The sequence below is a fragment of the Haliotis rubra genome, unplaced genomic scaffold (genome assembly GCF_003918875.1).
Source record: "Haliotis rubra isolate DU_JTF1 unplaced genomic scaffold, ASM391887v1 Scf95, whole genome shotgun sequence".
NCBI lineage: Eukaryota > Metazoa > Mollusca > Gastropoda > Lepetellida > Haliotidae > Haliotis > Haliotis rubra.
In genome coordinates, this window is record NW_025767690.1 from 223,427 (window position 1) to 250,935 (window position 27,509).

The 27,509-nt window shown below is 42.4% G+C and overlaps 1 protein-coding gene and 1 long non-coding RNA gene across 2 annotated transcripts in view; one reads left to right on the top strand and one right to left on the bottom strand.

Annotated features, from left to right (window-relative positions):
- Window positions 1-27,509, bottom strand: part of LOC124264876 (formin-like protein) — a 93,398-nt gene that overhangs the window by 8,315 nt on the left and 57,574 nt on the right. Inside the window, 20 exon segments of the mRNA XM_046699651.1 lie at window positions 422-502; window positions 1,266-1,334; window positions 1,614-1,700; window positions 2,659-2,736; window positions 4,522-4,591; window positions 5,414-5,471; window positions 6,130-6,280; window positions 7,156-7,367; window positions 7,370-7,456; window positions 8,365-8,503; window positions 8,893-8,945; window positions 9,277-9,325; window positions 9,600-9,749; window positions 10,818-10,928; window positions 11,753-11,830; window positions 12,901-12,994; window positions 13,481-13,557; window positions 13,902-14,100; window positions 15,655-15,738; window positions 17,284-17,363. Of these exon segments, the coding sequence (XP_046555607.1) occupies window positions 422-502; window positions 1,266-1,334; window positions 1,614-1,700; window positions 2,659-2,736; window positions 4,522-4,591; window positions 5,414-5,471; window positions 6,130-6,280; window positions 7,156-7,367; window positions 7,370-7,456; window positions 8,365-8,503; window positions 8,893-8,945; window positions 9,277-9,325; window positions 9,600-9,749; window positions 10,818-10,928; window positions 11,753-11,830; window positions 12,901-12,994; window positions 13,481-13,557; window positions 13,902-14,100; window positions 15,655-15,738; window positions 17,284-17,363 (2,007 nt within the window).
- Window positions 16,350-27,369, top strand: LOC124264880. Its single transcript, XR_006895283.1, has 2 exons — window positions 16,350-16,386; window positions 27,262-27,369. It is a non-coding gene; the product is annotated as an uncharacterized LOC124264880 (long non-coding RNA).

The window sequence follows — 27,509 nt, forward strand, 5'->3', positions numbered from 1 at the left end:
CCAGTGTAATAACAATCAGGTTGTAGAGCTTTGACTGTGCCCCTCCGTGATGCGAATTCAGGGCATTACAAATGCCCTTATTATTATTATTATTATTATCAGTGATGTCAACACACTGTACATCATTCTCTTCAATTGCGAAAACTCAAATAACCTTCATGTATATATTCTCCTTGTGCATAATGCTGTGTATCACTTGATTGGTAACAGTGTTAGCATCTACACCAAAACGTCCCATCTATTACAATAAGCTGTCTATCCATAAAAATTGTTTCTCGTCATCATACCAGCTTCTAAAGGCCGGTTAAAGAAATAACACCAATGGCAGAAGGAATCATAACACAGAATTCCAAATTAAAGAGGAGAGCAGTATTTTAAGAATTTTCACTCCAGGGTAAATAATTTTAAAACGTAAACTCACCATGTCCAGACTCTGCAGCTTGAAACCATAGGCAGCTCCACGTTTTGAACTGTTCATGTAGTTCCCAAAAGCAAGGATCACCTGAAACATTGATTAGGCTGTCATTGAAACATCTTTGTTTCGCTGTGACACATTAATATGAACTTGGGCAGCGAGGAGAAGTCTAGCTTTCAAGATCCTTGTCGCTTGCAGAGACAGAACAACTGAGCCACATCAGTAATCCAGTAAGTCACCTCAAACAATTACTAGGTTGGTTGGTTTCTTATTTAACGCTGCACTCAGCAATATTCCAGCTATATGGCAGCAGTCTGTAAATAATCGAGTCTGGACCAGACAATTCAGTGATCAACAGCATGAGCATCGATCTACGCAATTGGGATACGATGATATGTGTAAACTAAGTCAGCGAGCCTGACCATCCGATCCTCTTGTCTTACGACAAGTATAAGTTAATGTAGACCAATTCTTACCCGGATCTTCATGGGTTCAAACAATTAGTAAAGGTTGCTAAAAGCATTTCTAACCCACCATCCTCACACGGATTCAGTTTAAGATCAAGTGAGCGAGCGTAGTTTTATGCCACTTTTAGCAATATTCCAGCAATATCAAGGTGGGGGAAGAAATGGGCTTCAACCATTGTACCATGTGGGGTATCAAACCCGGGTTTTCGCCATGACAAGCGAACACTTTAACCACAAGGCTACCCATGGCCCCCAGAAACAAGCATGAAGTGGTATGCAATTCCTTGGCACATGGTGTATGTGTGAGAGTGCAATCGAAAGTGCTGCTAGTGGACCATATTCCAATTCTTGGCATCATTCAAGACAACTCAAACCAATCTTACCTCCATCAGTTTCCGCACTTTCGTTGAGCTTCTTACAGACATGGAGGCAGCAATGATAGCATTAACTTGCTGGAAACAGAGATAACATTATACTCATGAGAAAGCCAGAAAGAGTTACAGTTCACAGAGAGATTATTATATCCCTGTTACGCAGAGAATCAGGTTCTTATTATTTTACTTTCATAATACAACAAACTGTTATCAGATCAATCAAAAATGAATTAACAAATAACATTTAACTTAAATAATCTTCAGTATCTTTTTCCAGTTAAAAAATGTCTTGAGTTGGCTGATCCATGTTCAAGGGAGTTTTCCAAGAATCTCTACATCATACAAAGTGACACTCACCGGCTGGAGATGATGCAAGTTATCATAGAAGTTACCGATGAAGCTCATGATTGTCAGTCGATGAACAAGACGTTCTACCTTGCACAACTGAAAATAACAGTACTGTTTATTAAGCAATACGACAATGACGTTTAATTTGCATATTTTTTTAATGTTGCACTCAGCAATATTCCAGCTGTATGACGACAGCAAGTTACTAATCAGGTGTAAGCCAGACAATCCAGTGACTGACACTGTCAGCAATGAGCCAACAACATTCCACACCATAGAGGTAGGAGGACTGACTATGAGCCAAGTCATTGAGTCAAATTCTTATCTAGAATAACAGTGAGTGAGTGAGTGAGTGAGTGAGTGAGTGAGTGAGTGAGTGAGTGAGTGAGTGAGTGAGTGAGTATGGTTTTACGCCGCTTGTAGCAATATTCCAGCAATATCACGGCAGGGGACACCAGAAATGGGCATCACACATTGCACCAACGTGGGGAATCGAACCCAGGTCTTCGGCATGATGAGCGAACGCTTTAACCAGTAGGCTACACCGGCCCTATCTCCAATAACAATCATCATAGGTTGATGGAGAGATTCCATAATCAAGACCAAACCCATCTCACAGAGATGATTAAATATATCATATGCCATCCATTCTATATGACTAAATATATGATGTCCATTCCATTTTACAGTTGACTTAACAAAAAAGACTGCAAGTTTCATGATGAACTAACAAGACCATTATTATATACACTAATTCTCATTTCAGTCCTTCATCTTGATGTGCTGAGGAGTGAGTTGAGTTTTAAGCTGCATTCAGCAATATTCCAGCTATATGGCGTCGGTCTGTAAATAATTGAGTATGGACCGGACAATCCAGTGATCAACAGCATGAGCATCGACCTGCACAATTGGGAACCGATGACATGTGTCAACCAAGTCAGCGAGCCTGACCACCCGATCCCATTAGTCGCCTCTTACGACAAGCATAGGTTACTGAAGGTTCATTCTAACCCGGACCTTCGCGGGTCTCTTGATGTGCTGGGGATGAACTAACCTGCATCATGAACTTATCTTCGTCAGTCAGGTTATCAACAGATTTCTTCTCCCTCTCATACATCTTGTATGCCTTGGCCTGAAGATGAATATTGTTATAAATACATCGTGGTAACATGAAATCAAGGAGTCCTCATTACAGTGTGCGAAATAGCCACTGGCCCGCTAGCCCGTGGCTAGTAAAAATCCAGCAGGGCCAGTAGATCCACAGCCATTGGCCCTACTACCTAGTGAATTTTCATTGGGTCATTTTGTCAATATATTACACTCTCCGACTTGTTAAGTTATAACACACTTTTAAATCATGCAAGATTATGACCTGATAGAAATGTTCATCATATCAGCAGCTAATGATGAAACCCGTGTCTACATTCAAATTTCGGGCTAGTGAATTATTTTGTGCGCTAGTAACTTTCAGGCATAGCTAGCCCGACTGGCTAGCAAAATTTGGAAACTATTTTGCACACTGCCTCATTATGACCTCAGTGTTGAAAGATTAAAATGTAATGGGTACCAGGATCCAAACATGTCAGAACCAGAGGACGCCCTTTGATTCTGAACACAGCATCAACAACAAAATCCTGCATCATCTACATCACCATACAGCTTATTACTGGGCCAGTTTACCCATGAACCGTGTGTGTACATCTTGAGGCACACAACCCTCCCTCCATATATATTTTCACATTATGCCATAATGTATTACGAGAAGTACACAATGTGTATAACCAGTGACCTGATCCGTTTGTGAGGATCGTGAGAAGTACATCGACCATATCCAAGGACAGTCACAACACATTCTCATCTGTTTAAAGTTTTCTGGGTTGCCTTTCTCCCAAGTTCTCAACATTTTCACATGTAATTGCCATAGATGCGTGGAATGCAGAGGCCAAATTCACCAGCACCTATATTTGTAAAGAAATTGTTACCTTTTATATGCTACTTATCATCGTCTTCACAACTATCAAAGTGTGACCAAAACTGTGTTGTTTCTATTTCCAGCAGAAAGTGAGAGTGAATTGGGCTTAACACAGCTATTAGCAACATTCCAGCAGTAATCCCGCAGTGGACACCAGAAATGGGCTTCACACATTGCACCCATGTGGGGATTCGAACCCAGGCCTTCAGCATGATGAGCAAACGCTTTAACCACTAGGCTACCCCACCGCCCCTTCCAAGAAAATTTTAGCATGAGAGGTGAGGTGAGGTGAAATTGGGCTTAACGTCGTGCTTGAGACTATTTCGCTCATATGACGACATGCATGCGTGTGTATGTGTATGTGCGGCTGCTTGTACTAGCCCAGACTTAAGCTGGTTTTATAGTGCTAGCCCACTGAGATACCATGCCACAGTGAAGCATGAATACCCCACTCAGACACATTATACTGACTCCCGAGCCGACCAGTCCTTGTTGTACCCATTAATGCTGAGTGCCAGACAGGGACCAACAAGTACCATATTTTAACGTCTTTTTGGTATGACGCGGTCGGGGATCGAACCCGCGACCTTCCGCTCTCCGGGCGGGCGCTCTAACCACTACACCACGGATGCGGTCTTTAGCATGAGAGACTGACACTGACTGAGAGTTTGGTTTTACGCCGCTTTTAGCAATATTCCAGCAATATCACGGCGGGGGACACCAGAAGTGGGCTTCACTCATTGTACCCATGTGGGGATTCGAACCCGGGTCTTCGGCGTGACGAGCCAACGCTTTAACCACTAGACTACCCCACCGCCCCTAGCATGAGAGATCATAATAATGATAATATACAAAATTTGCATAGCGCCCTATAGGATTTAGGAACAAAAACACTCCAAGGCTCTTAGAATCAACAGACAGGACAACCGTTCACCACACACTTACTTCCTGATCATTCGGGAGGATGGTGAGAAGGATGTCGACCATATCCAAGGACAGTCTTTTCAAGTCCAGGCTGAAATGGATTAAACACATAAAACATGAAATACAACACCATATAATAAAGTAGGAATCTTGGAATTCCATTTGCATATCATACCAATAACATTGACTGGAAAGAGAGGATTTACCTCGACTTACAAACATGGGCGTCCGGGGGATATCCATTAATTATTTTTTAGCCCTTCTATACAATATGAGGGTCCTGTAAGTATTGTGATGGTGTTGTGCAATGTACATTTCGCTAATGACTTCAGAGTCAATTTATCAATACTCATGTTAGCAGTGATGATGACTGATGGATGAAATAGACACCCCATAACTGAGTGATTAAGTGAAAGTTGGGTTTTACGCCGCTTTTAGCAATATTCCAGCAATATCACGGCGGGGGACACCAGAAATGGGTTTCACACATTGTACCCATGTAGGGAATCGAACCCGGGCCTTCGGCGTGACGAGCGAACGCTTTACCCACCAGGCTACCCCACCTCCCCCATAACTGCCCTGTAGATACGATGAATATCATTTGCAACCCTCGTGATGCGGTATGTTAGTTTTTTGGATTTATACTCTATATTTGGGCATACTGGACACACATTTGAGCATCGTGTAAAACCCTGAAAAAGACACTAATCTCGGTCAAACTGACCGGGGACCTTGTCTGTCCCAACAGGTCCCCACTTACTTTCTATCAGTGTGCTGACAAAAGGAATATTAATGAAGACGACTCTAGAATTTGAACTCATAATCATATGATCCTTGTTTGCATAAGGGACGCAACTCTGCACAGAAAAACGTAATTGTTTAATGCAACTGGACACAGCAATACAACACTCACCCCATGATGGCCTTGACTATTTCCTCATTGGTCATGTCCATCTTCCTTCTCGTGATGGCTGAAAACACAACGTCACATCATGTACTCTACATGGGATTGGTTGGTTTGCTGTTAAACTTTACAATAGGCAACATTCAAGTAATGTTCCAGCTTGTAAATAAACGAGTCTAGAACAGACAATTCGGTGAGGAAATGGAGCGTCTTGATTGCTTTGGTTTCCAGCAGCTTTTAGCAATATTCCAGCAATATCACGAAAGGGGACACCAGAAATGGGCTTCAGACATTGTACCCATGTAGGGAATCGAACCCAGGTTTTCAGCGTGACGGAGCGAACACTTTAACCACTAGGCTACCCCACTGCCCCTGATTGGACAGAAACAACACCATATATACATTTAATGCGTCATCAACCCATGCTTGTTTTAAGAGGCGATCAGGTGGTCAGGCTCGCTGACTTGGTTGACACATATCATCGTATCCCAACTGCATAGATTGATGCTTGTGCTGCTAATCCCTGGACTGTCTTGTTCAGATTGATTATTTACAAACCACCACCATACAGGTGTCTATAAAAATCGATTCTAATGATGTTTTTTAAATGGCATATTATTATTAATTTGGGACAAAATTGTATTTGAATAGCAAACTTAAACAAAGCGAGATTGTACTAAAGAGTCAGGACAATTAGCTGTTATGTTAAGGTTTAATCTACTGACCAACATTCCTGAGTCTGTTTGCCTCCATCAAGGAAATACTTTCTGGCTTCTTGTTCTTCCTCAACAACTTCGGCGTGCCGGTTGATGACTGACGCATTGGACCAGCGGGACCCAGACGAAATGTTTCTTCAAAGTCCTCAAAGTCTATTACCTGCATTGGATAAAGATTGAATAATTGTACTATAAGTTTTTTGGTCACACGTGCTATGTCACAACACGATCAGACTTATTCAAGAAAAGCAAGATTATGGATGTCAATTCTTTATTATTCTTTTACGTTTTTGAGTGTATGCTTGCTCCTTCCTCACCTGATGAAGCACCTGCAAGCATACTCTCCAAAACATCGTGTTATTCACAATAAAGAAGTTGACATCCATAAATCTTGCTTTTCTTACGCATTCCACTTCTAAATGCTCTTCAAAGGTTTTTCTAAGGATTCCAAACTAAAACTGATGTTTTTATCAATTTTTCATTTTCGAAATTCAGAGGTATTTTAACAATAATTTTGACAATGAATAAATGTATACAATACTTTTAACACAAAGAACATAGATACAAGATAGTCTGGTGCCTCTGTTATAATCAATGGGCAAACGTCTTTGAGTTGTCTCCCTTCACACAGCTCTCCCGTATCAGTGGTTTGGCATGAGTGAGTGAGTGAGCGATAACTGTTTTACGCCTTTCAGCAACATTCCAGTAATATCATGGCGGGTGACACCGAAAATGGGCTTCACACATTGTACCCATGTGGGGAATGGAACCCAGGTCCTTGGCATGATGAGCGGAGACTGTGGTGTGATTATGTTGGGTTTTACTCTGCTTTTAGCAATATTCCAGCAATATTCCAGCAATATCATAGCAGGTGCATTGGAAATTGTCTTCAAACACTGTTCACTTGCAGGAAAAAAGAGCCCCGGCCTCCACTATGACAAGGTATCCTTGAACCTTTCTCATCACCCCTCAGCAGATTGACATTTCAAAGTAAATGAAAATCCTTGTCAGAAACAAAACATCCCAATGACTTACCGCATACAGCTTCTCATCATCCAGATCGGAGAAAATGGTCCCCTTGACTTGCTGTGGTTTGAGTGGAGTCCAGTTGAGTATTGGCAACCTGTACTTGGTCTGGATCTTCCTCTTGATTGTCATAGCAGACATGTTGGGGATGCCTCCCCCTGGGGGTGGTGGAGGGGGTGGAGGACCGGAGCCTGGGGGTGGAGGAGGTGGAGGTGGAGGGGTGGAGGAGGAGGAGGCGCCACCGCCGGAGCACTGACTGGGGCAATTGGAGGAGGGGGAGGGGGGAGTCCGTTAGGCAGAACTGGTTCAGCTGGAACAAATTATCTTAATGTACGGCAAGGAAAATATTTGATGGCTTTGAAATATGAAATGCATGTGAATTTTGATATTCATGTTTCTAAATTTGTACAAAAATTAATCTAACAAACTGTATTCCTGACATTCTGAAGATGAATTGATAGACCAACCCATATATTAACAGTGATATATTATCAACATCGTCATCGCCTACACCCATCACAGTCGCATCATCAACAGAAAGAGGAAACTTGTTTGAAAAAAGGGTTAGCATCTTCACCCAAACTCTGCATCTATTGCAGTGAAGAAGTTGAAAATGCAGAAAACTTGTTCCTCATCATCATATCATAGCTAAATGCCACACAACGAAGACATCATCAACACAGTGAAGACATCATCAACACAGCGAAGACATCATCAACACAACAAAACTTTTACTGACACACATTATCACTGAATGAGTAAGTATGTTTTTACTCCACTTTAAGCAATATTCCAGCAATATCACGTCAGGAACACCAGAAATGGGCTTCACACATTGTACTCGTGTGCGGAATGGAACCCGGGTGTTTGGCGTGACGCTTCCACCAACTGGCTACCCCATTGCTGCATCATTACTGGTACAACTTCTCCACACACAATCAGGGGTGGAAATAACTTTAAAATTGCTAGTGTACTCAGGTACAGTGGCACATGTGAAATCACTTGCACTGATAAATTTTCCACTATACCGGCCGTTTTCTTGTTGAATTTTAAAATAAACAACATAATTAATATTGGAAAGTCAACTGGACACCGGTACAGTGTGATATACAAATTTGCTTGCCCGACAGAAAGAACCACTGGACTCGGGCGTCGGGCAATGGGTTATTTCCACCCCTGACAATCAACACATTCTGCCCAGAAAATTCTTTCACTCACTTCCAACTTGGTTCTTGAGGACCTCCAACTCCTGCAGCTTGGCGTCGAGCATTGACTGCCGTTTCCGTGACTCTTCATCCTTTTCGTTCACCGTCTTCCGTAACGTGTTCATCTCGCTCTCCTTCTCACGCAAGTCCTCCTGGTAAACAAACAACCAGCAGGTGTCAGAAAACCATTCCTCCATCCTATACAACTTGTTTCCCATTTACCTATACAAACTAAACTCTCATCATCAAAAATCATATAATTTGATATCAACAGAATTAAATTGCACAGTATGTTGGACAGCTTGATAAACAAGGTCAGAATCTAAAAATCAAGGTGATCTCGCACCAAGGCTATGAGAGCCCATTCCACAATACCATCTCAGGAAATGGCCACCCTGTCCCCATTGCACAGTGCAATATTAGCATCATTGATATCAGGCTTCATACCCCATGTTATCTTACCATGTATGGGGTTCAGGAGGTTCCCATTTCCCTGATGTCAGTGAATATGAGATATATCATCAATTCATGATCAACTCACCTTGATTTCTTCCAACTCTGTTGTTGTTTCAGATAATTGTTTCTCTAACTCCACTGAAAAATACACATAAAAATATTTGTACTGAGTTAATACTGAAAATAACTGAATCATAACTATAGAAGACTATTTCGGATTCCGAAATATGTTAATTTCTTCCAAAAAGGCCAAGATATGACATTTGTGAACCTTGACAAAAGTAGCAACAAAATTCAAATATTTATTTGATAAACAAAGTATTCAGACTCTTTTTACAATGGAGTGCTTCACTGTGATTTAAACAGTGACAAGGAATACATACTGGTGAATTACAAAGATTCCAATAAAGTATAGATCCAGCCTGTCAACCCACTGAATGGGCTGTACCTAAAAGCGAGAGTGACTCACCTGTTTTAACCATAGCTTCTTCTTCCACCTCCTGTAACCTCTCGTTTACCTGGAAGTCATACAAACATTGGGTACTAAGGAGATAAACAGTGCACTGTGAGTATCATAATAATATCCAATCGAATGTCATCAAACACAATACTCTTCAAAACCTGATTCGAGATTGAAAATCAACTTTCCAAGAATTTGTGTTGTGTCGGATATGAACATAAAATATTACTTTGTCATTAAATGAACATTTAATACAGAACCCCTACCAAAAAGCAGTGTTCAAAAAATACCAAATCAGTGATTAATATTTTTGTCCATGCTGAATTTGTTACCTGAGACAGATCGTCTTCCAGCTCAGCAACTTTCTCCAAAGCTTCCGTCTTTGTCTCCGAATCTTCCAGCAATTGAGCCACATCGATCATGTTGTCTAGGTACGCATGTACCTGCACAGCCAGTCGGTCGCTCTCTGTGTTCCGAAGTTTCTACAACAATGAAGCAGATAATGGTAATGTGGATTATGTTAACTACTGCATGATACACAGTGTGATACACATCAAAATAGTCAGTTCCTGAAATGATTAGTATCATGATACAGAAAAAATGCCACATTCTGGTGGCCATGACGACTTCCAGTGATACATGAAGACCTCAGAGTGAGTGAGTGAGTGAGTATGGTTTTACGCCGCTTTTAGCAATATTCCAGCAATATCACGGCGGGGGCACCAGAAATGGGCTTCACACATTCTACCCATGTAGGGAATCGAACCCGGGTCTTTGGCATGACGAGCGAACGCTTAAACCACTAGGCTACCCCACCGCCCCCGAAGACCTCAAATCACACAAGGGAAACAAAATGTGCCACCAATGACATCTTATGGCAAAGCAGTGATGCACAAGAAGCTACTGTGTACAAAGAATAGCCACAATGCATATAACATACTGTGGTGTCATCAAATATTGATTGTAACACATGTTAAATTTGGCATAACACTTTCTTAGTAAAGTACAGATTCTGGTTCTTTTGTTGGCTCGAGTCCCATCTGGGATTCAAACCCATACTCTCAGAGACAGGCACCTTAACCGCAGTACACAAAGTCAGCCATCTAACCCCCTCAGCCACCAATGCTGGTATCCGTTTCATTTGTGACTTATAAGTGTTAACTCCAGCACCTAGATCAGCATGTTGAGTTGGTGTTCTTATGAGAAATATTCTGATTGAGAAGCAGAAGATCCAGGCATTCTCCTGTGGGCAATTAAGAGGTGATGAGGGAGGAACTTTATGTTTCTTCTAATCAAAGAACACCTCTGTTCGCTGGCCAGATTTATTCGTTTAGAGGCAGTCTTATGGTGCAGTGAATGGCAGGGGGGAAAATAACTTTAAAATTGCTAAACCATAGTGGCAGTCTGATAATTTTCCCACTATAGTGCCATTTTCTTGTTGATTTTTAAATAAACATAATTGAATATCAATGCCCGACAGAAAAAACACTGGACTCGGGCGTCGGGCAATGGGTTATTTCCACCCCTGTACAGGATTAAATAATGCTCACCTCCAGGTAGTCATCCAGTCCTATCTCTGTGAACTCATGTTGTAAATGCACTCTGAAGTTCATGTTCTCCACAGAGTGGACCACGATGTTGATGAACTGCATACACGCGACCTGCAAACAGACTCCTTCTATAAAACACGTCACATGGACTACCAATGTCTGTTCGCTCCTTTGTTTCTTTCATGTTGAAAATGCACCAGCACTATCAATATGATGGCAGTTGATAAATAATCATCTGGACCACACAATCCAGTGACCATTTATGTGTTTCTTGTTTAATGCTGCACTTAGCAATGTTCCAGCTATATGGCAGTGGTCTGTCAATAATCAAGTCTGGACCTGACAATCCAGTGATCAACAGCTAGAACATCAATCTATGCAATTGGGATACGATTATATGTGTCAACCAAGTCAGTGAGCCTGACCACCTGATCCTGTTAGTTGCCTCTTACGACAAGTATGAGTTACTGAAGATCAATATTCTAACCCGGACCTTCACGGGTCTCCAGTCACCAACATTATAAGACTGACTGAGTTTGGTTTTGACGCCGGTTTTAGCAATATTCCAGCAACATCACAGCAGGGGACTCCAGAAATTGGCTTCACACATTGTGCCCATGTGGGGATTCGAACCCGGGTCATCGGCGTGACGAGCCAACGCTTTAACCATTAGGCTACCCCACCGCCCCTCAACATTATAAGAATCGATCTACACAACTGGGATACAATGAGATATATCAAGCTAGTCAGTGAGCCTGACCATAGGACTGCTGCCTTTTACGACAAGACCAATTCTAATCCAGATTTTCACTTGTAAACCAACATCTGTTACATATGACGGATAAACTACTGATTTTTTCTCTTAAATAAAATTTATATGTCTTAAATTCCATAAAGTTTGTAACAATACTGCATACTTCCAATGATGTACTCACCATGAAGTCTATATGAAATTCCTCATAGTTTTTAAAATAATCCATCAGTGTCTCAAACCGGTGTCCTTCATCACAGACCTGGAAATACAAACACAAATTAAACATACATGTGCTTTATCACATTGAGGACATTTCTTATTTACACAAAATGCCAGTAAGTTCTAGTTGTGAAAAACCTAATACACCCAGACAGTTGGTTCTGCAACCAAATTCTCTTACAGATATAAAGTGTTCCAAAATAATTTTTGTGTCTGTAGTATTTGAATACCCTGCAATTTTCATTTTCATCATCAACAAAGTAACTTGGGATGGATGGAAGGTTTTGAGTGGGAGAAGGATGGGTGGTGTGTTTTTTTATGGATGGATTGATGGTTTTTTGTGTAGTCCATTAATGGATGGATGGGCTTTGGTGGAAGGAGAGATGGATGGGTATTGGGTGGAAGATGGATGTTATTTTGCGTGGGTGGATGGATGGAAGGAGAGATGGATGGGTATTGGGTGGAAGAGGGATGTTTTTTTGTGTGGTTGGATGGATGGAAGGATTGAAGGAGAGATGGATGGATATTGGGTGGAAGAGGGATGTTTTTTTTGTGGGGGTGGATGGATGGAAGGAGGGATGGAAGGACAGATGGATGGATATTGGGTGGAAGAGGGATGTTTTTTGTGGGGGTGGATGGATGGAAGGAGGGATGGAAGGAGAGATGGATGGGTATTGGGTGAAAGAGGGATGTTTTTTTGTGGGGGTGGATGGATGGAAGGATGGAAGGAGAGATGGATGGGTATTGGGTGGAAGAGGGATTTTTTTGTGTGGGTGGATGGATGGAAGGATGGAAGGAGAGATGGATGGGTATTGGGTGGAAGTGGGATGGTTTTTTGTGTGGGTGGATGGATGGAAGAAGGCATGGAAGGAGAGATGGATGGATACTGGGTGGAAAATGGATGGTTTTTTTGTGTGGGTGGATGGATGGAAGGATGGATGGAAGGATGGAAGGAGAGATGGATGGGTATTGGGTGGAAGAAGGATGTTTTCTGTGTGGGTGAATGGATGGATTGACAGACGGGTGCATGTTGAATGGATTTGTAGATACAAAGATAGATAGAGAGCAATAGAACAGAGTTCTACAAAAGAATAAACATATTGCACTCACCTCTTTAAAATTATCAAATGCAGAGAGAATGATTTCATGCCCCCCACTGACTAGGCAGACAGCAGCTAACAGTTCCAACACCAGGGCCTTTGTCCTGCAAGACACACAAACAATTCATTCCCACAACCTGAAGCCTTCGATTGTCAACAAACCTGCAACTGCACAAAGAGTGAATGAGTTGGCAATTTGCAACATAACTCACAATTAACTCACATATATCACAATTTGTCAGCTTAATGTGGAAGGATGACCCAAAGTGAAGCAGATCTCATTCTGTTTTGGATACATATCCATTCAATGAACACTGTTCATTAGCAACAAGCTGTTGATCTTATTTACAGTAAGGCCAGAGTAAGCATCATTTGGCTAGTACTGTAGTGTTGATAGAGTGCTTGTAAGAGCGCAGTGGTATAGCTTAGTGGTTAGAGCATTCGCTCATCACAGTGAGGACCCAGGTTCGATTCCCAAAATGGGTACACCATTTCTGGTGATCTCCGCTGTCATCTTGCTAAAACATTGCAAAAAGCGGCATAAAACCACATGCACTCACGCTGGTACGATGATACAGATGTCAACCTACCTGAGACTCCGGTGGTTGAGACTGAGCGCTATACAGTTGATGGCGTGCTTGTGAGCTATCACCAAGTTGAAACCATACTGAAACATAGGGCAGCCCACTGTAGAATATCATCTGACAAATATATATTTAATTTTAAAATCATTCTAAATTCACACTGAACATAACCCCTACTTCAAATAACCCCTACTTCAAATATCCCCTGCATCAAATATTTCAGTGTGTTTCTATGTCGCAGGTGATAGTTTTACCTGTGCATCAAGTCTCTCAACTCCATAAATTTTCAAAGACGGTCTTCAAACCTGTGGTTAAAGTCACAAATAGTAATTGTGGGCTGTGGCTTCTAATTGTGGTCTGTAATCCGAACTTAAAATTAACCTTCTATTTCAAGTTAACCTTCTGTTATCATCGGTGTGCTTCCTACCTGGTGGTTCATGATTGCCCTCAAGCACATTATGCACACATGCACATCATCCCTCGCCTCCCCCATGTTTAGTTTACTCGAGTATTTTATGGATCGCGGTGAGCCTAGGGTGTTGGAGCGCCGCAACCTCCGGCCAGGACTCCGACTCAACCCAGACTCCAGGCTGGAAGTCTTCTCCTTGTTCAACAACTGTTCTCGTCTGGAACAAACACAGCATGGCATGAGTGAGTGTGGGGAGGGGACAGGGGTGGGAGGGGTTTGAGGTCAAATTGGGTTTAATTTTGTAATGAAGATTACTTTAATTGAAACACACAAGCCGTAAGCAATTGTATAGCTGTTAGCACTAATCCAGAGTTTTGAGACTTTTATAGTTCTAGCCCACTGAGCTATTAAACCAACATCTAAATGTGAAAAACTTGGACAACCTGAGAGGGAGAAGACACCTGTGATGGAATATTTACCAACCTCATGACAACTTGAGTGAGTAACACCTATGATGAACAATTAACTCACTTCATGACAACTTCAGTAAGTGACACCTGGGACAATTTACCCACCTCATGACAATTTGAATGCATGGCACCTGTGACAATTTACCCACCTCATGACAACTTGAGTGAATGACACCTGGGACAATTTACCCACCTCAAGACAACTTGAGTAAATGACACCTGGGACAATTTATCCACCTCATGACAACTTGAGTAAATGACACCTGGGACAATTTACCCACCTCATGACAACTTGAGTGAATGACACCTGAGATGAACAATTTACCCACCTCATGACAACTTGAGTGAATGATACCTGAGAAGAACAGATTACCCACCTCATGACAACTTGAGTGAATGACACCTGAGATGAACAATGTACCCACCTCATGACAACTTGAGTAAATGACACCTGGGACAATTTACCAACCTCATGACAACTTGAGTGAATGACACCTGAGATGAACAATTTACCAACCTCATGACAACTTGAGTGAATGACACCTGAGATGAACAATTTACCCACCTCATGACAACTTGAGTGAATGACACCTGAGATGAACAATTTACCCACCTCATGACAACCTGAGTGAATGACACCTGAGAATGAACAATTTACCCACCACCTCATGACAACTTGAGTGAATGACACCTGGGATGAAATTTAACCTCATGACAACTTGAGTGAATGACACCTGGGATGAACAATTTACCCACCTGGGTGAATGACACCTGGGACAATTTACCCACCTCATGACAACTTGAGTGAATGACACCTGAGATGAACAATTTACCCACCTCATGACAACTTGAGTGAATGACACCTGAGATGAACAATTTACCCACCTCATGACAACTTGAGTGAATGACACCTGAGATGAACAATTTACCCACCTCATGACAACTTGAGTGAATGACACCTGGGATGAACAATTTACCCACCTCATGACAACTTGAGTGAATGACACCTGGGATGAACAATTTACCCACCTCATGACAACTTGAGTGAATGACACCTGGGACAATTTACCCACCTCATGACAACTTGAGTGAATGACACCTGAGATGAACAATGTACCCACCTCATGACAACTTGAGTGAATGACACCTGGAACAATTTACCCACCTCATGACAACTTGAGTGAATGACACCTGGGACAATGTACCCACCTCATGACAACTTGAGTGAATGACACCTGGGACAATTTACCAACCTCATGACAACTTGAGTGAATGACACCTGAGATGAACAATGTACCCACCTCATGACAACTTGAGTGAATGACAGGTAGTCCACCAGGACATCCAATCCTTGGTTTTCTTCACTGAGGAACTCACGCACCCATCTGAAAACAAACAAAAACCATCAGCAATGAAATCATTGGTCTTATATATCTACGCTTTCTGGAAGCATAAATCATGAACACCAGCCATGAAAACCTTGATCCCATGTCAACTGATCAATGAAGTGTGTCCCATTTCGTACAAGAAAAATAATCTTAATATCTGAACATCAAAACTAAACAGTGAGTGAGTGAGTTTAGTTTTATGCTGCACTCAGCAATATTCCAGCTATATGGCGTCAGTCTGTAAATAATCAAGTCTGGACCAGACAATCCAGTGATCAACAGCACAACCATCAATCGATCTGCGCAATTAGGAACCGATGACATGTGTCAACCAAGCCAGGGAGCCTGACCACCCGATCCCATTAGTCGCCAAAACTAAACAGAAAGAAACACTTAACGGATCATTCCAACACATGTAAGTGACATAAATATTTAAGGCCTCTTTGTTTTGTATATTGTTTGGTGTTTCTATGTTGCCATATTCAAACTAATGACATGGTATGTAAAAAATCAAGTCTGGACCGGATAAAACAGTGACCGGTATCATGAACATCAGGTACGTCAGTGTGTTTTCACGCCGCTTTTAGTAATATTCCAGCAGTATTATGGGGGACACCAGATATGGGCTTCACACATTGTACCCATGTGGGGAATTGAACATGTTTTTATTATTATTATTTATTATTATAGGATATTTATATAGCACACATATCCAGGCAACTAGTGCATGCTCAAGGTGCTGTTATTTTTTCCCTCGATCATTGGATGTCCATCTCAATGGCACATCGTATTAGCAATCTCAACTCGTGCAGCCACTAGGCGAACCGAGTTATTGCGGCTTTCTCATCCTAACGAGGTACCCATTCAAAGCTGGGTGGACTGGGACACATAGTCACAGTACTTTGTCCAAGTTTACTGCACGTTGCTGTACCCACAACTAGGTGTTTGCACGTATACATGTGGCCAATATCTGGTCATATACCAACAGATCCGTGGGTTCTTTTAAGTGCACAGGGTTGTGTACTGTACACTAGGGGTTGTGACAACACTGAAAGAGTCTTTACACAAAGTTGACTCCAAGGTTTTTACACCTAGTCACAGGTGAGCTCGATCCTGACACCTCACCCTCGCTGGATCACTAGCCCCACGCTTTAACCACAAGGCTACCCCAAAGCCAATCATGAGCATCAATCTGGAAAATTGGGGATACCAAAACATGACTCAACCAAATAAGCAAACCTGACCACCTGGTCCATTAGCTCCCTGTTACGGGTTAGCAAGCTCGCATGGTTTGCAGAAAACCAATTCCTCCTCTCCTTCTTGATTGTTCAAAGGGCAAAGCGACTCGGGCACTAAATGTTTATCACATACATACATCCATGGTGGTGAAGGGCTAGGGTTCATCACGGAGCCAAACTCAGCACACTTTCTGTGAATCCTGGCAGGGCAAAGGGACACAACCGACTCAGCCAACTGAATCACCTTCCACCACCATTTGTGCGCTCCTAATGTTACCATACGTTACACTCAAACAGTACTTACTCTATGTGGTTGGTTCGGAGTGAGATCTCGAGGTCACGTAATACTTGAGTGGAGGTTGAATCACCCAGGATTTTTCGCTTCTGGAACAAATGAGAACTTACAGACAACACTGGCACAACATGAAAGCCTAGTCAACTTAATCGTGCAGCAAGATGGTTCCTTTTTCCTCAGCACTTTGTTTGGGCAAGAATGCATTTTAACAGATACCTTCTGCCACTTTGTTAAGGGATGCGTATAAGTTCATTCCTTAAGACTTTGGTTTCATGAAAAATAAAATAGAAAAAAAAAAAAAAAAACTTCATTCATTAGCATCTGATCTAAACAGTATCAGCTGCCTTTTGTTCCCACCTCACTAGATGTTTTCCTGTGTGAGGGCTGGTATGGGGCTGGTGTGAGGGTGGCCGCTGAGGGCTGCTGTGGGTCTGAGGTGAGGGTGGTCTCTGTGGGCGATGGGGGCTGCGGTAGGGGCTGAGGTTAGGGTGGGCTCTAGGGGCTGGGGCTGCTGTGGGGGCTGGGGTGAGGGGTGGGCTCTGTGGACGATGGGGGCTGCGGTAGGGGCTGAGGTTAGGGTGGGCTCTGTGGGCTAGGGGCTGCTGTGGGGGCTGGGGTGAGGGTGGGCTCTGTGGGCTGGGGGCTGCAGTAGGGGCTGAGGTTAGGGTGGGCAGGCAGGGGGTGGAGTGTACCACACAATGGGATTGTGTCATTTTCAGGAAACACAAGTGGTGAGTTTAGCAACATGAGCTTGGGGACACCAGAAATTTCAACACTTGTCAACGCTTTAACCACTAGGCATTTTCAGGAAACAGAGTTAATGAAGTCCCAATGGATTCCATAAAAAAAATAAACAGAGGGATCATTTCTTTCCCCTAACTGTATCAGTATAATTTTCATAAAAATACTGTATTAGTAGCACAAACAAGCATGGCAGATAGGCATCTGGTAAAACGCATTTAAACCATTCCTTGACGAGAAACCTTAAATTTCTAATCGATCAACATCACATGAAGTTTTGAAATGTCAACAAACACAGGTATCATTAAGAAGTTTCAAAAATGTATCTTTATATTGTATATATATCTATTTATTTCTACTGGTGTAGGTACTTCCAACCAACAACAGAATGTCCCATTAGACAGATGAGCCATTATGTCCACACATATACAACAAACAGGATATTTTATATCATGACTATATTACCATTTCAAATATTCCTATAGTTGTAAGGCATATTTCAGTAGCATGACTGCAATCTGGGCCCTTACGTAATACTTACCAGCCCTAAACCAACTCTCGAACATTTTATCACACTGGGAGCTGGTATAAAAAAACTATCTACAAAGCTGTCATTCAAGGGAGGCAACCATGCAAGACTTAACTTTCAGCGACAGATTGTTTTTATTTTCTTGGAATCTTGCCTTAATACATGTTTAAATTTCTAATGGCAAAGTTCACATATTAAACAATGAAAGTTTTCAAAAATCATCTTAAAAAGGAATTTTTTTAAAATCATTCAATTTTTATCGCATTTGGTTATCAATAAAACAGGGTGATTATTTTCGTATTTCAATATATGATCTTAAGGCTGACTTAAAAATAGCTGGGCATTATTTGATTTATGTAATCTCTGGGATTAGTTTGATACTTTTTTTGAAAGATGGTTAATCAGTTAATACTTGTGTCAATATTACAAACTATTACATACATGCAACTCTCGACATTCACACAGAGGAAGCTCCTACGCCATTGTTTAATGTTATCTATGTCAAGGTCTACGCCATATCAAGACAATTTGCTCGTCTATACATGCTTTTCCTACAAGCCAAGTAAAACATGGGGACCTTGTTGTACATAAATTATATCAAAGCTGTAATATACAATACTAATGATAATAATAATAAGGCTTTGAAAAATCAGGTAGAGCTTTTCAAGACATCTGATTGTTTAGCTTTATGAACCATTTCTGAAAAACTTGACATTGGTATGTTGAAACAACAAGACTGCTTTCAGCATTCCACAAGTAATGTTATATATACGTGTACAACACATTTCCAACAAATTTAAAAGAACAATTAGGTGTATTGACGACAACACTGTCTTATGAGGTTGTTGAAGATTTGACAGGGGCTTCCAAAGGAGCTGACTTAACACATGGATCTGTGATTGTGTTATTTAAGAGTAAGTGAGTGAGTTTAGTTTAACGCCGCTTTTAGCAATATTCCAGCAATATTGTGGTGGGGGACACTAGGCTTTAAGAAATGCACACTGTAACAAAATATAAAGAATGCGTGTGTGATGTAACATCTGTCTTAGTTCAGTAAAACTGATGCTGTAACAACAGGATGCAAAAAGATTTATGTCAGTGTTGTTTAGATAACTGTAACCTGTAACATGGATGCCTGAGTGATGCAACAAGATTTGTGTCAGTGTTGTTCAGATAACTGTAACCTGTAACATGGATGCCTGAGTGATGCAACAAGATTTGTGTCAGTGTTGTTCAGAGAGCTGTAACCTGTAACATGGATGCCTGAGTGATGCAACAAGATTTGTGTCAGTGTTGTTCAGAGAGCTGTAACCTGTAACATGGATGCCAGACTGATGCAACAAGATTTGTGTCAGTGTTGTTCAGAGAGCTGTAACCTGTAACATGGATGCCATAGTGATGCAACAAGATTTGTGTCAGTGTTGTTCAGAGAGCTGTAACCTGTAACATGGATGCCAGACTGATGCAACAACAATGGTGTCCGCGTTGTTCAGGATGCACACAGTGACAATACAGGATGCCTCTGTGACAAAGTGGAATATTGTTCTTGGTCCAATGAGACCATCAATTATCACTACAAGAAATTACCACAGCAAACAGCTCACATACATCCTTTATGAACCTGCCGCAGAAGCCAATCAACAACAAATCTAACCTGAAGTGTCAAATTACACCCAATCAGGAAATACCAAACAGTGACTTGTGAAGTACATTCACAATTCGCATCCTGACAAATGCCTGCCTTAGCAGCCCTCCCACAACTTGTACATTAAATGGCCTATTACCATAACGGACATCCTGATGTCAGGGCAATCAATATCGAGCCAACAAGCTCAAATAGAAATATCACCCCAATACCCAAGGAATACACTCTTCCATTTATTCATAATAGCAGTTCATTGATTGTAACGAGCTGATTACCAGAGCTGGCACCATATTCGATATGATATTTGGGTCCCATCAATTTAGTCAAATTAGACTGGGTGGTTTGTGGTTAAAACTGACTTTCCTTAGCATGATCTGAGTTGTGTATCTGCATACATAAACACCCAATATCTGGACATTGTGACACAATCAAGATGGTAATTAACAATATTATTTATGATGTAACAATACTTCCTAAATGATATCTGTTGTCAGCATCCCATCTGGTATATTTTGTGCTATACTAACAGTGCAAGTAATACTCCCAATTATACCTCTAACACCCCCCCCACAACACGTCACATGTCCCCACACCTCATCGTTCTTGTAACACCTCCACCCCTAACCTCCTTCATAACACCCCCCACCAACCCACCATAACAACACGTCACATGTCCCCACACCTCATCATTCTTGTAACACCTACACCCCTCACCTCCTTCATAACACCCGCCACCACCCCACCATAACAACACGTCACATGTCCCCACACCTCATCGTTCTCGTAACACTCCCACCCCTAACCTCCTTCATAACACTCTCCACCACAACAACAACACGTCACATGTCCCCACACCTCATCGTTCTCATAACACTCCACCACCCCTCACCTCCTTCATAACACCCCCACCCCATAACAACACGTCACATGTCCCCACACCTCATCGTTCTCATAACACTCCCACCCCTAACCTCCTTCATAACACCCCCACCACAACACACCCCACCACAACACGTAACATGTCCCCACAACTCATCGTTCTTGTAACACCTCCACCCCTAACCTCCTTCATAACACCCCCCACCAACCCACCATAACAACAAGTCACATGTCCCCACACCTCCACCGTTCTTGTAACACCTCCATCCCTAACCTCCTTCATAACACCCCCACCAACCCACCATAACAACACGTCACATGTCCCCACACCTCCACCGTTCTTGTAACACCTCCATCCCTAACCTCCTTCATAACACTCCACCATCACCCCACCATAACAACCACGCCTATAACAACATGTCCCCACACCTCAACACCCTCACCTCTTGTAACACCCCTCTACCCCTCCATCCTAACCTCCTTCATAACACCCCATAACAACCTCTCCCCACCATAACAACATGTCACATGTCCCCACACCTCTCATTTTCTTGTAACACGTCCACCCCTCACCTCCTTCATAACACCCCCCACCCCACCATAACAACACATCACATGTCCCCACACCTCATCGTTCTCATAACACCTCCACCCCTCACCTCCTTCATAACACCCCCACCCCACCATAACAACACCGCCACATGTCCCCACACCTCATCTCCTTCTATAACATAACACCTCCACCCTCACCTCCTTCATAACACCCCCCACCATAACAACACATCACATGTGTCCCCACACCTCATCGTTCTCATAACACCTCCACCCCTCACCTCCTTCATACACACCCCCACAACACCCCCATTAAACCCCACGTCACATGTCTCCCCACCACACCTCATCGTTCTCATAACACCTCCACCCCCTCACCTCCTTCATAACACCCCCACCCCACCATAACAACCATGTCACATGTCCCCACACCTCATCGCTTCTCATAACACCTCCACCCCTCACCTCCTTCATAACCCCCCACCCCACCATAACAACACCTCCACATGTCCCCACACCTCATCCCTCCCATAACACCTCCATCCCTCACCTCCTTCATAACCTCCCATAACACCCCCACCATATATACAACACATCACATGTCCCCACACCTCATCGTTCTCATAACACCTCCACCCTCACCTCCTTCATAACACCCCCACCCCACCATAACAACACATCACATGTCCCCACACCTCATCCTTTCCATAACACCTCCACCCCTCACCTCCTTCATAACACCCCCACCCCACCATAACAACACATCCCATGTCCCCACACCTCATCTCATAACACCTCCACCCTCACCTCCTTCTATAACACCCCCACCCCACCATAACAACATCCCATGTCCCCCATCGTTCTCATAACACCTCCACCCCACCATAACAACATGTCCCCACACCTCATCCTTTCCTTCTCTATCACATGTCCACACACCTCATCGTTCTCCACATAACACCTCCACCCCTCACCTCCTTCATATAACACCCCCCACCCCACCATAACAACACGCCACATGTCCCCACACCTCATCGTTCTCATAACACCTCCACCCCTCACCTCCTTCATAACACCCCCACCCCACCACAACAACACATCACATGTCCCACACCACATGTCTCATAACACCCACCCTCACCTCCTTCATAACACCTCCACCCCACCCTCACACATCCTCCTTCATAACACCCCCATAACACCCCCACCATAACAACACATCACATGTCCCCACACCTCATCGTTCTTGTAACATGGCCTCATAGTCCTTGTAACATCTCACCTTCACGCCCATCACATCTTTGTGAAAACAACCCTGTCATCTGAATCCCTTCAGAAAACTTCAGCTTTATCACACTTTACCTCCCCAATAAAACCCCCTTACTTCACCTAACCTTCCCTGACCACAACCCCTCACCTGAACCCTATCCCTGACCTCCCCATCTCCTCCGTAACACCTTCATGTTAATAACACTGTCACATTTCACTTCCAGAATAAAACCCCCTTCCTTCACCTCACCTAACCTTCCCTGACCACAACCCCTCAACTAAACCCTATCCCTGACCTCCCCATCTCCTCCGTAACACCCTCATGTTAATAACACTGTCACATTTCACTTCCAGAATAAAACCCCCTTCCTTCACCTCACCTCCCTGACAACACCTCATCTACACTACAGCCAGTTCTTAAAACAACTAACTTCCCCTCCCCACTTTGTTCCCCTAAACATTCTAGACCCCAAAACATTCACCCTCATTTAAACCAGATCCCCCTCCCATCCATTCCCAACTCAACCCCTCCTCTCCCCCCCTCCACATCTCAACTCCCTCATCATCAGATCCCAGCAATCGCTGCCATCTCTGACAGACAGACAAACTCTATCCCCTTCAGACCAGATCAAATACTGCCCAACTCTCAATCCTACACCTCCATACACCAGCATGAACTCAAGTCTCAAGACCAATTCTTTCTCTAGATCATGTGTTTGTAGAAGGAACATCTCACATCCCATTGGGTGGGGAGTTTTCTCAATAAAACAAGGCAGATAACATTCAGGCAGGAGAAAACAAATCTTTGTTCCAGATGTGCCTCAGTCGACAGCCTGTCTGTACAGGACTGTGAAGAGGTTCAAGGGTTTGCCTTGTGAATTCTCCTGCCTAGGAGACAGTAAATAACAGAGAGAACAAAACAGAGAATGAAAGAGTGACTGAGCATGAAAGTGATAGTGAGTGAGTGAGTTTAGTTTTATGCCGCACTCCGCAATATTCCAGCCATATGGTGGCGGTCTGTAAATAATCAAGTCTGGACCAGACAATCCAGTAATCATCAGCATGAGCTTCAATCTGTGCAATTGGGATACAATGACGTGTCAACCAAGTCAGCAAGCCTGACCACGTGATCCCGTTAGTTGCCTCTTACGACAAGCATTGGTTACTGAAGATCAATCTAACCTGGATCTTCACAAGTATGACACTGAATAAGAGCAGGGTCAAAATTAAGGTAAGTCTGCAGGAAAAATTAACGTGATTTTTCCTTGTGGCTTACAAAACTTTCACTAATATGTAAATGGAAACACAATAATTTTTAGACTTGTGAGAATGAAAATTAAATTCTAACCATAGTTTGAGAGAGAGAAAATAGAACAGAATGAAATACTGGATAAGTATGAAATGAACAGGGTGAAATACTGGATAAGTATGAAATGAACAGGGTGAAATACTGGATAAGTATGAAATGAACAGGGTGAAATACTGGATAAGTATGAAATGAACAGGGTGAAATACTGGATAAGTATGAAATGAACAGGGTGAAATACTGGATAAGTATGAAATGAACAGGGTGAAATACTGGATAAGTATGAAATGAACAGGGTGAATGAACTGGACTGGATGGTTTGAGGTTAAAAATGACTTTTTTTATCTGGATGAGTATGAGTGAGTGAGTTGAGTTTTACTCTGCTTTTAGCAACATTCCAGCAATATCACAACAGGGGAGATCAGAAATGGGTTTCATACATTGTACCCATGTGGGGAATCGATCCTGGGTCTTTGGAGTGAGTAGCGAATGCTTTCACTATTAGGCTACCCCACCGCCTGAGAGTCAGTTTGAGAGAACGAGACAGCCCAGGTTTGTTTGTTGTTTGACACTGTTATGGTGGTGGTGGTGGAATTGGGTTTAACGTCGTGCTTGAGAATATTTTGCTCATATGACGACGTGCATGCGTGTGTATGTGTATGTGCGGCTGCTTGTACTAGCCCAGACTGAAGCTGGTTTTATAGTGCTAGCCCACTGAGATACCATGCCGCAGTGAAGCATGAATACCCCACTCAGACACATTATACTGACTCTGAGCTGACCAGTCCTTGTTGTACCCATTAATGCCGAGAGCCAGGCAGGGACCAACAAGTACCCTATTTTAACGTCTTTTGGTATGACACGGTCAGGGATCGAACCCGACCTTCCGCTCTCCGGGCGGACGCTCTAACCACTACACCACAGAGGCGGTGACACCGTTATGAGAATGAAAGAGTAACAAGTATGGATGAGAAACAGTGAAAGTTTTGCTTGTTGTTTCAGTCTCACTCAGCAATATTCCAACTCTAAGTTGGCAGCTTCTAAATAATGGACCCATGAAGACAAATCTTCCCTAGATCAACTATTTGATACTCAACGATTTACGACATCTGGGTACCAGGAAACACAATTGCACGTTTACGATCCCGACAATCCGATCTAATCCTGACCTCTATTCACCACAGCAGACCCTCAAGACCTTGGAACAACCCACATATTTTTTAAACCTGCTATGCACGAAAATGTATAATTCTAATCCACACAAATTCACCATATTTGGTGAACATATCTTCACCCATCGAAACGTAAAATACAACAATATGATTCTGGCAACCCCAGCTGTAGTAACAGTCTGCAGAACACTCAATATTGATTCCTGCTGCCAGTGCATAAACAACATGGAAATTTCAATGAATACTTGATTATTTTTCACTCTAGGAACTAAGATTTTCTTCAGAGAATGGTCTGTTCCTCTTCCTCCTTCACAACAGGATCAGCTGCCTTGATGCAACACAGATTACGGTTCTGATAGGCACAGGCGAAAGTCAGCAGAAAATAGATGATCAAATAGCAACGAAATATTTCCCTTGAGATGGATGTACCAAAACTGGAATTACAAAATTTCAGATACAATTTAGAATAAAAATATTCATAGATTCATTGACAGGGTTGTGTCAGTGAAGCTCTCTTGAGTAAATTTTGTCAACTCCTGAATAGCTTGTTTCAATTTCTCTCAATCAGTGCTGATACAGCATGACTCTATTATTATTATTATTGGATATTTATATAGCGCACATATCCACGCACTAGTGCATGCTCAAGACACTGGTATTTTTTCCCCTCGATCATTGGATGTTAATCTCAACTGCACATCGTATTATCAATCTCAGCTCCCTGGGGATCATACAACTCTTGCTGCCACAAGGCGAACCGAGTTATTGCGGCTTTCTCATCCTAACGAGGTACCCATTCACAGCTGGGTGGACTGGGACACATAGTCACAGTACTTTGTCCAAGTTTACTGCATGTTGCTGTACCCACAACTAGGTGTTTGCACGTATTCATGTGGCCACCATCTGGACATATACCAAGGGATCCGTGGGTTCTTTTAAGTGCACAGGGTTGTGTACTGTACACTAGGGATTGTGACAACACTGAAAGAGTCTGCACACAAAGTTGACCCCATAGTTTTTACACCCGGTCACAGGTGGGCTCGATCCCGGCACCTCATGCTCGCTGGATCACTAGCCTGGAGCCTTAGCCAGCTCGCCCAACACGTCCAACAATAGCATGACAAAAGCACACATTGTCACTGTATGTGGTAGGAATTTGAAAGGCATAGGTGTGAGAGGAGAGTTGTGTCCCTTTAAAAAAATTGTCCAATCTTCAGAGTTATGTCCCTTTAGCCGGATTTAATAAAAACTACTAAGTTATGACCCTTTTGTATGATAAATTAAGGACGATAATATCATAATCTTTGTTGTAGCAAGCCAATGTCTTAATGTCGATGCCAAGGAGTGAAATGGATGATGTGTCATTGCTCATGAGTTAACAGGACATGTATAGACAAAATCAAATCTCTTGAAACGAATGTCGAAAAATATGTTCATGCAAACACACACTGACAGACTATCTGAAATCGTTTCTCCTGAAACCACCAGTGCAGTCTATATTTCATAAACTCTTGCATCTGAAGGCTCCCAAAGTCAATGACTTGTACTGGAAGATGATGGACTCTAAACACTGACCATGCATACACAGGACGACAACCAAACTCTGGTACACTAACAAAACACAGATGATGACACAACACATAAAGACATCAAGATGACAACATGTAATGATATCAAGATGACACAACACGTAAAATATTAAGATGACAACACGTAGTGACATCAAGATTACAACACAAAATGATCAAGATAACAACATGTAACGATATCAAGATGGCACGACAGTCAGTGATCACTATCAAGATGACAACATATTATGACTGCAGGTCAAGTTGGGTTCAATACTGTTAAAACAGCAATTCATATATCATGGTATGTCAGCAAGTGTCCACAGTAGTGTTGGGAATTGGTTAAATCTCATAATTGATGATTGGTTATTTACAATCGATCAATCATCGAATATAATTGGCTAGCGTCATTTATGAAATTTGTTAATGCACATTAAAATAAGGGGAAAAATGTAGTTCTTCTGGGGGTTTTGGCAAAATTTCACATCTTTAAAGGATGACAAGTATGTAAGGAACATAAATTTCTTGGAAGATAAATTCAATCATGACTTGAAACGAGCTTGTAGTGCTTACG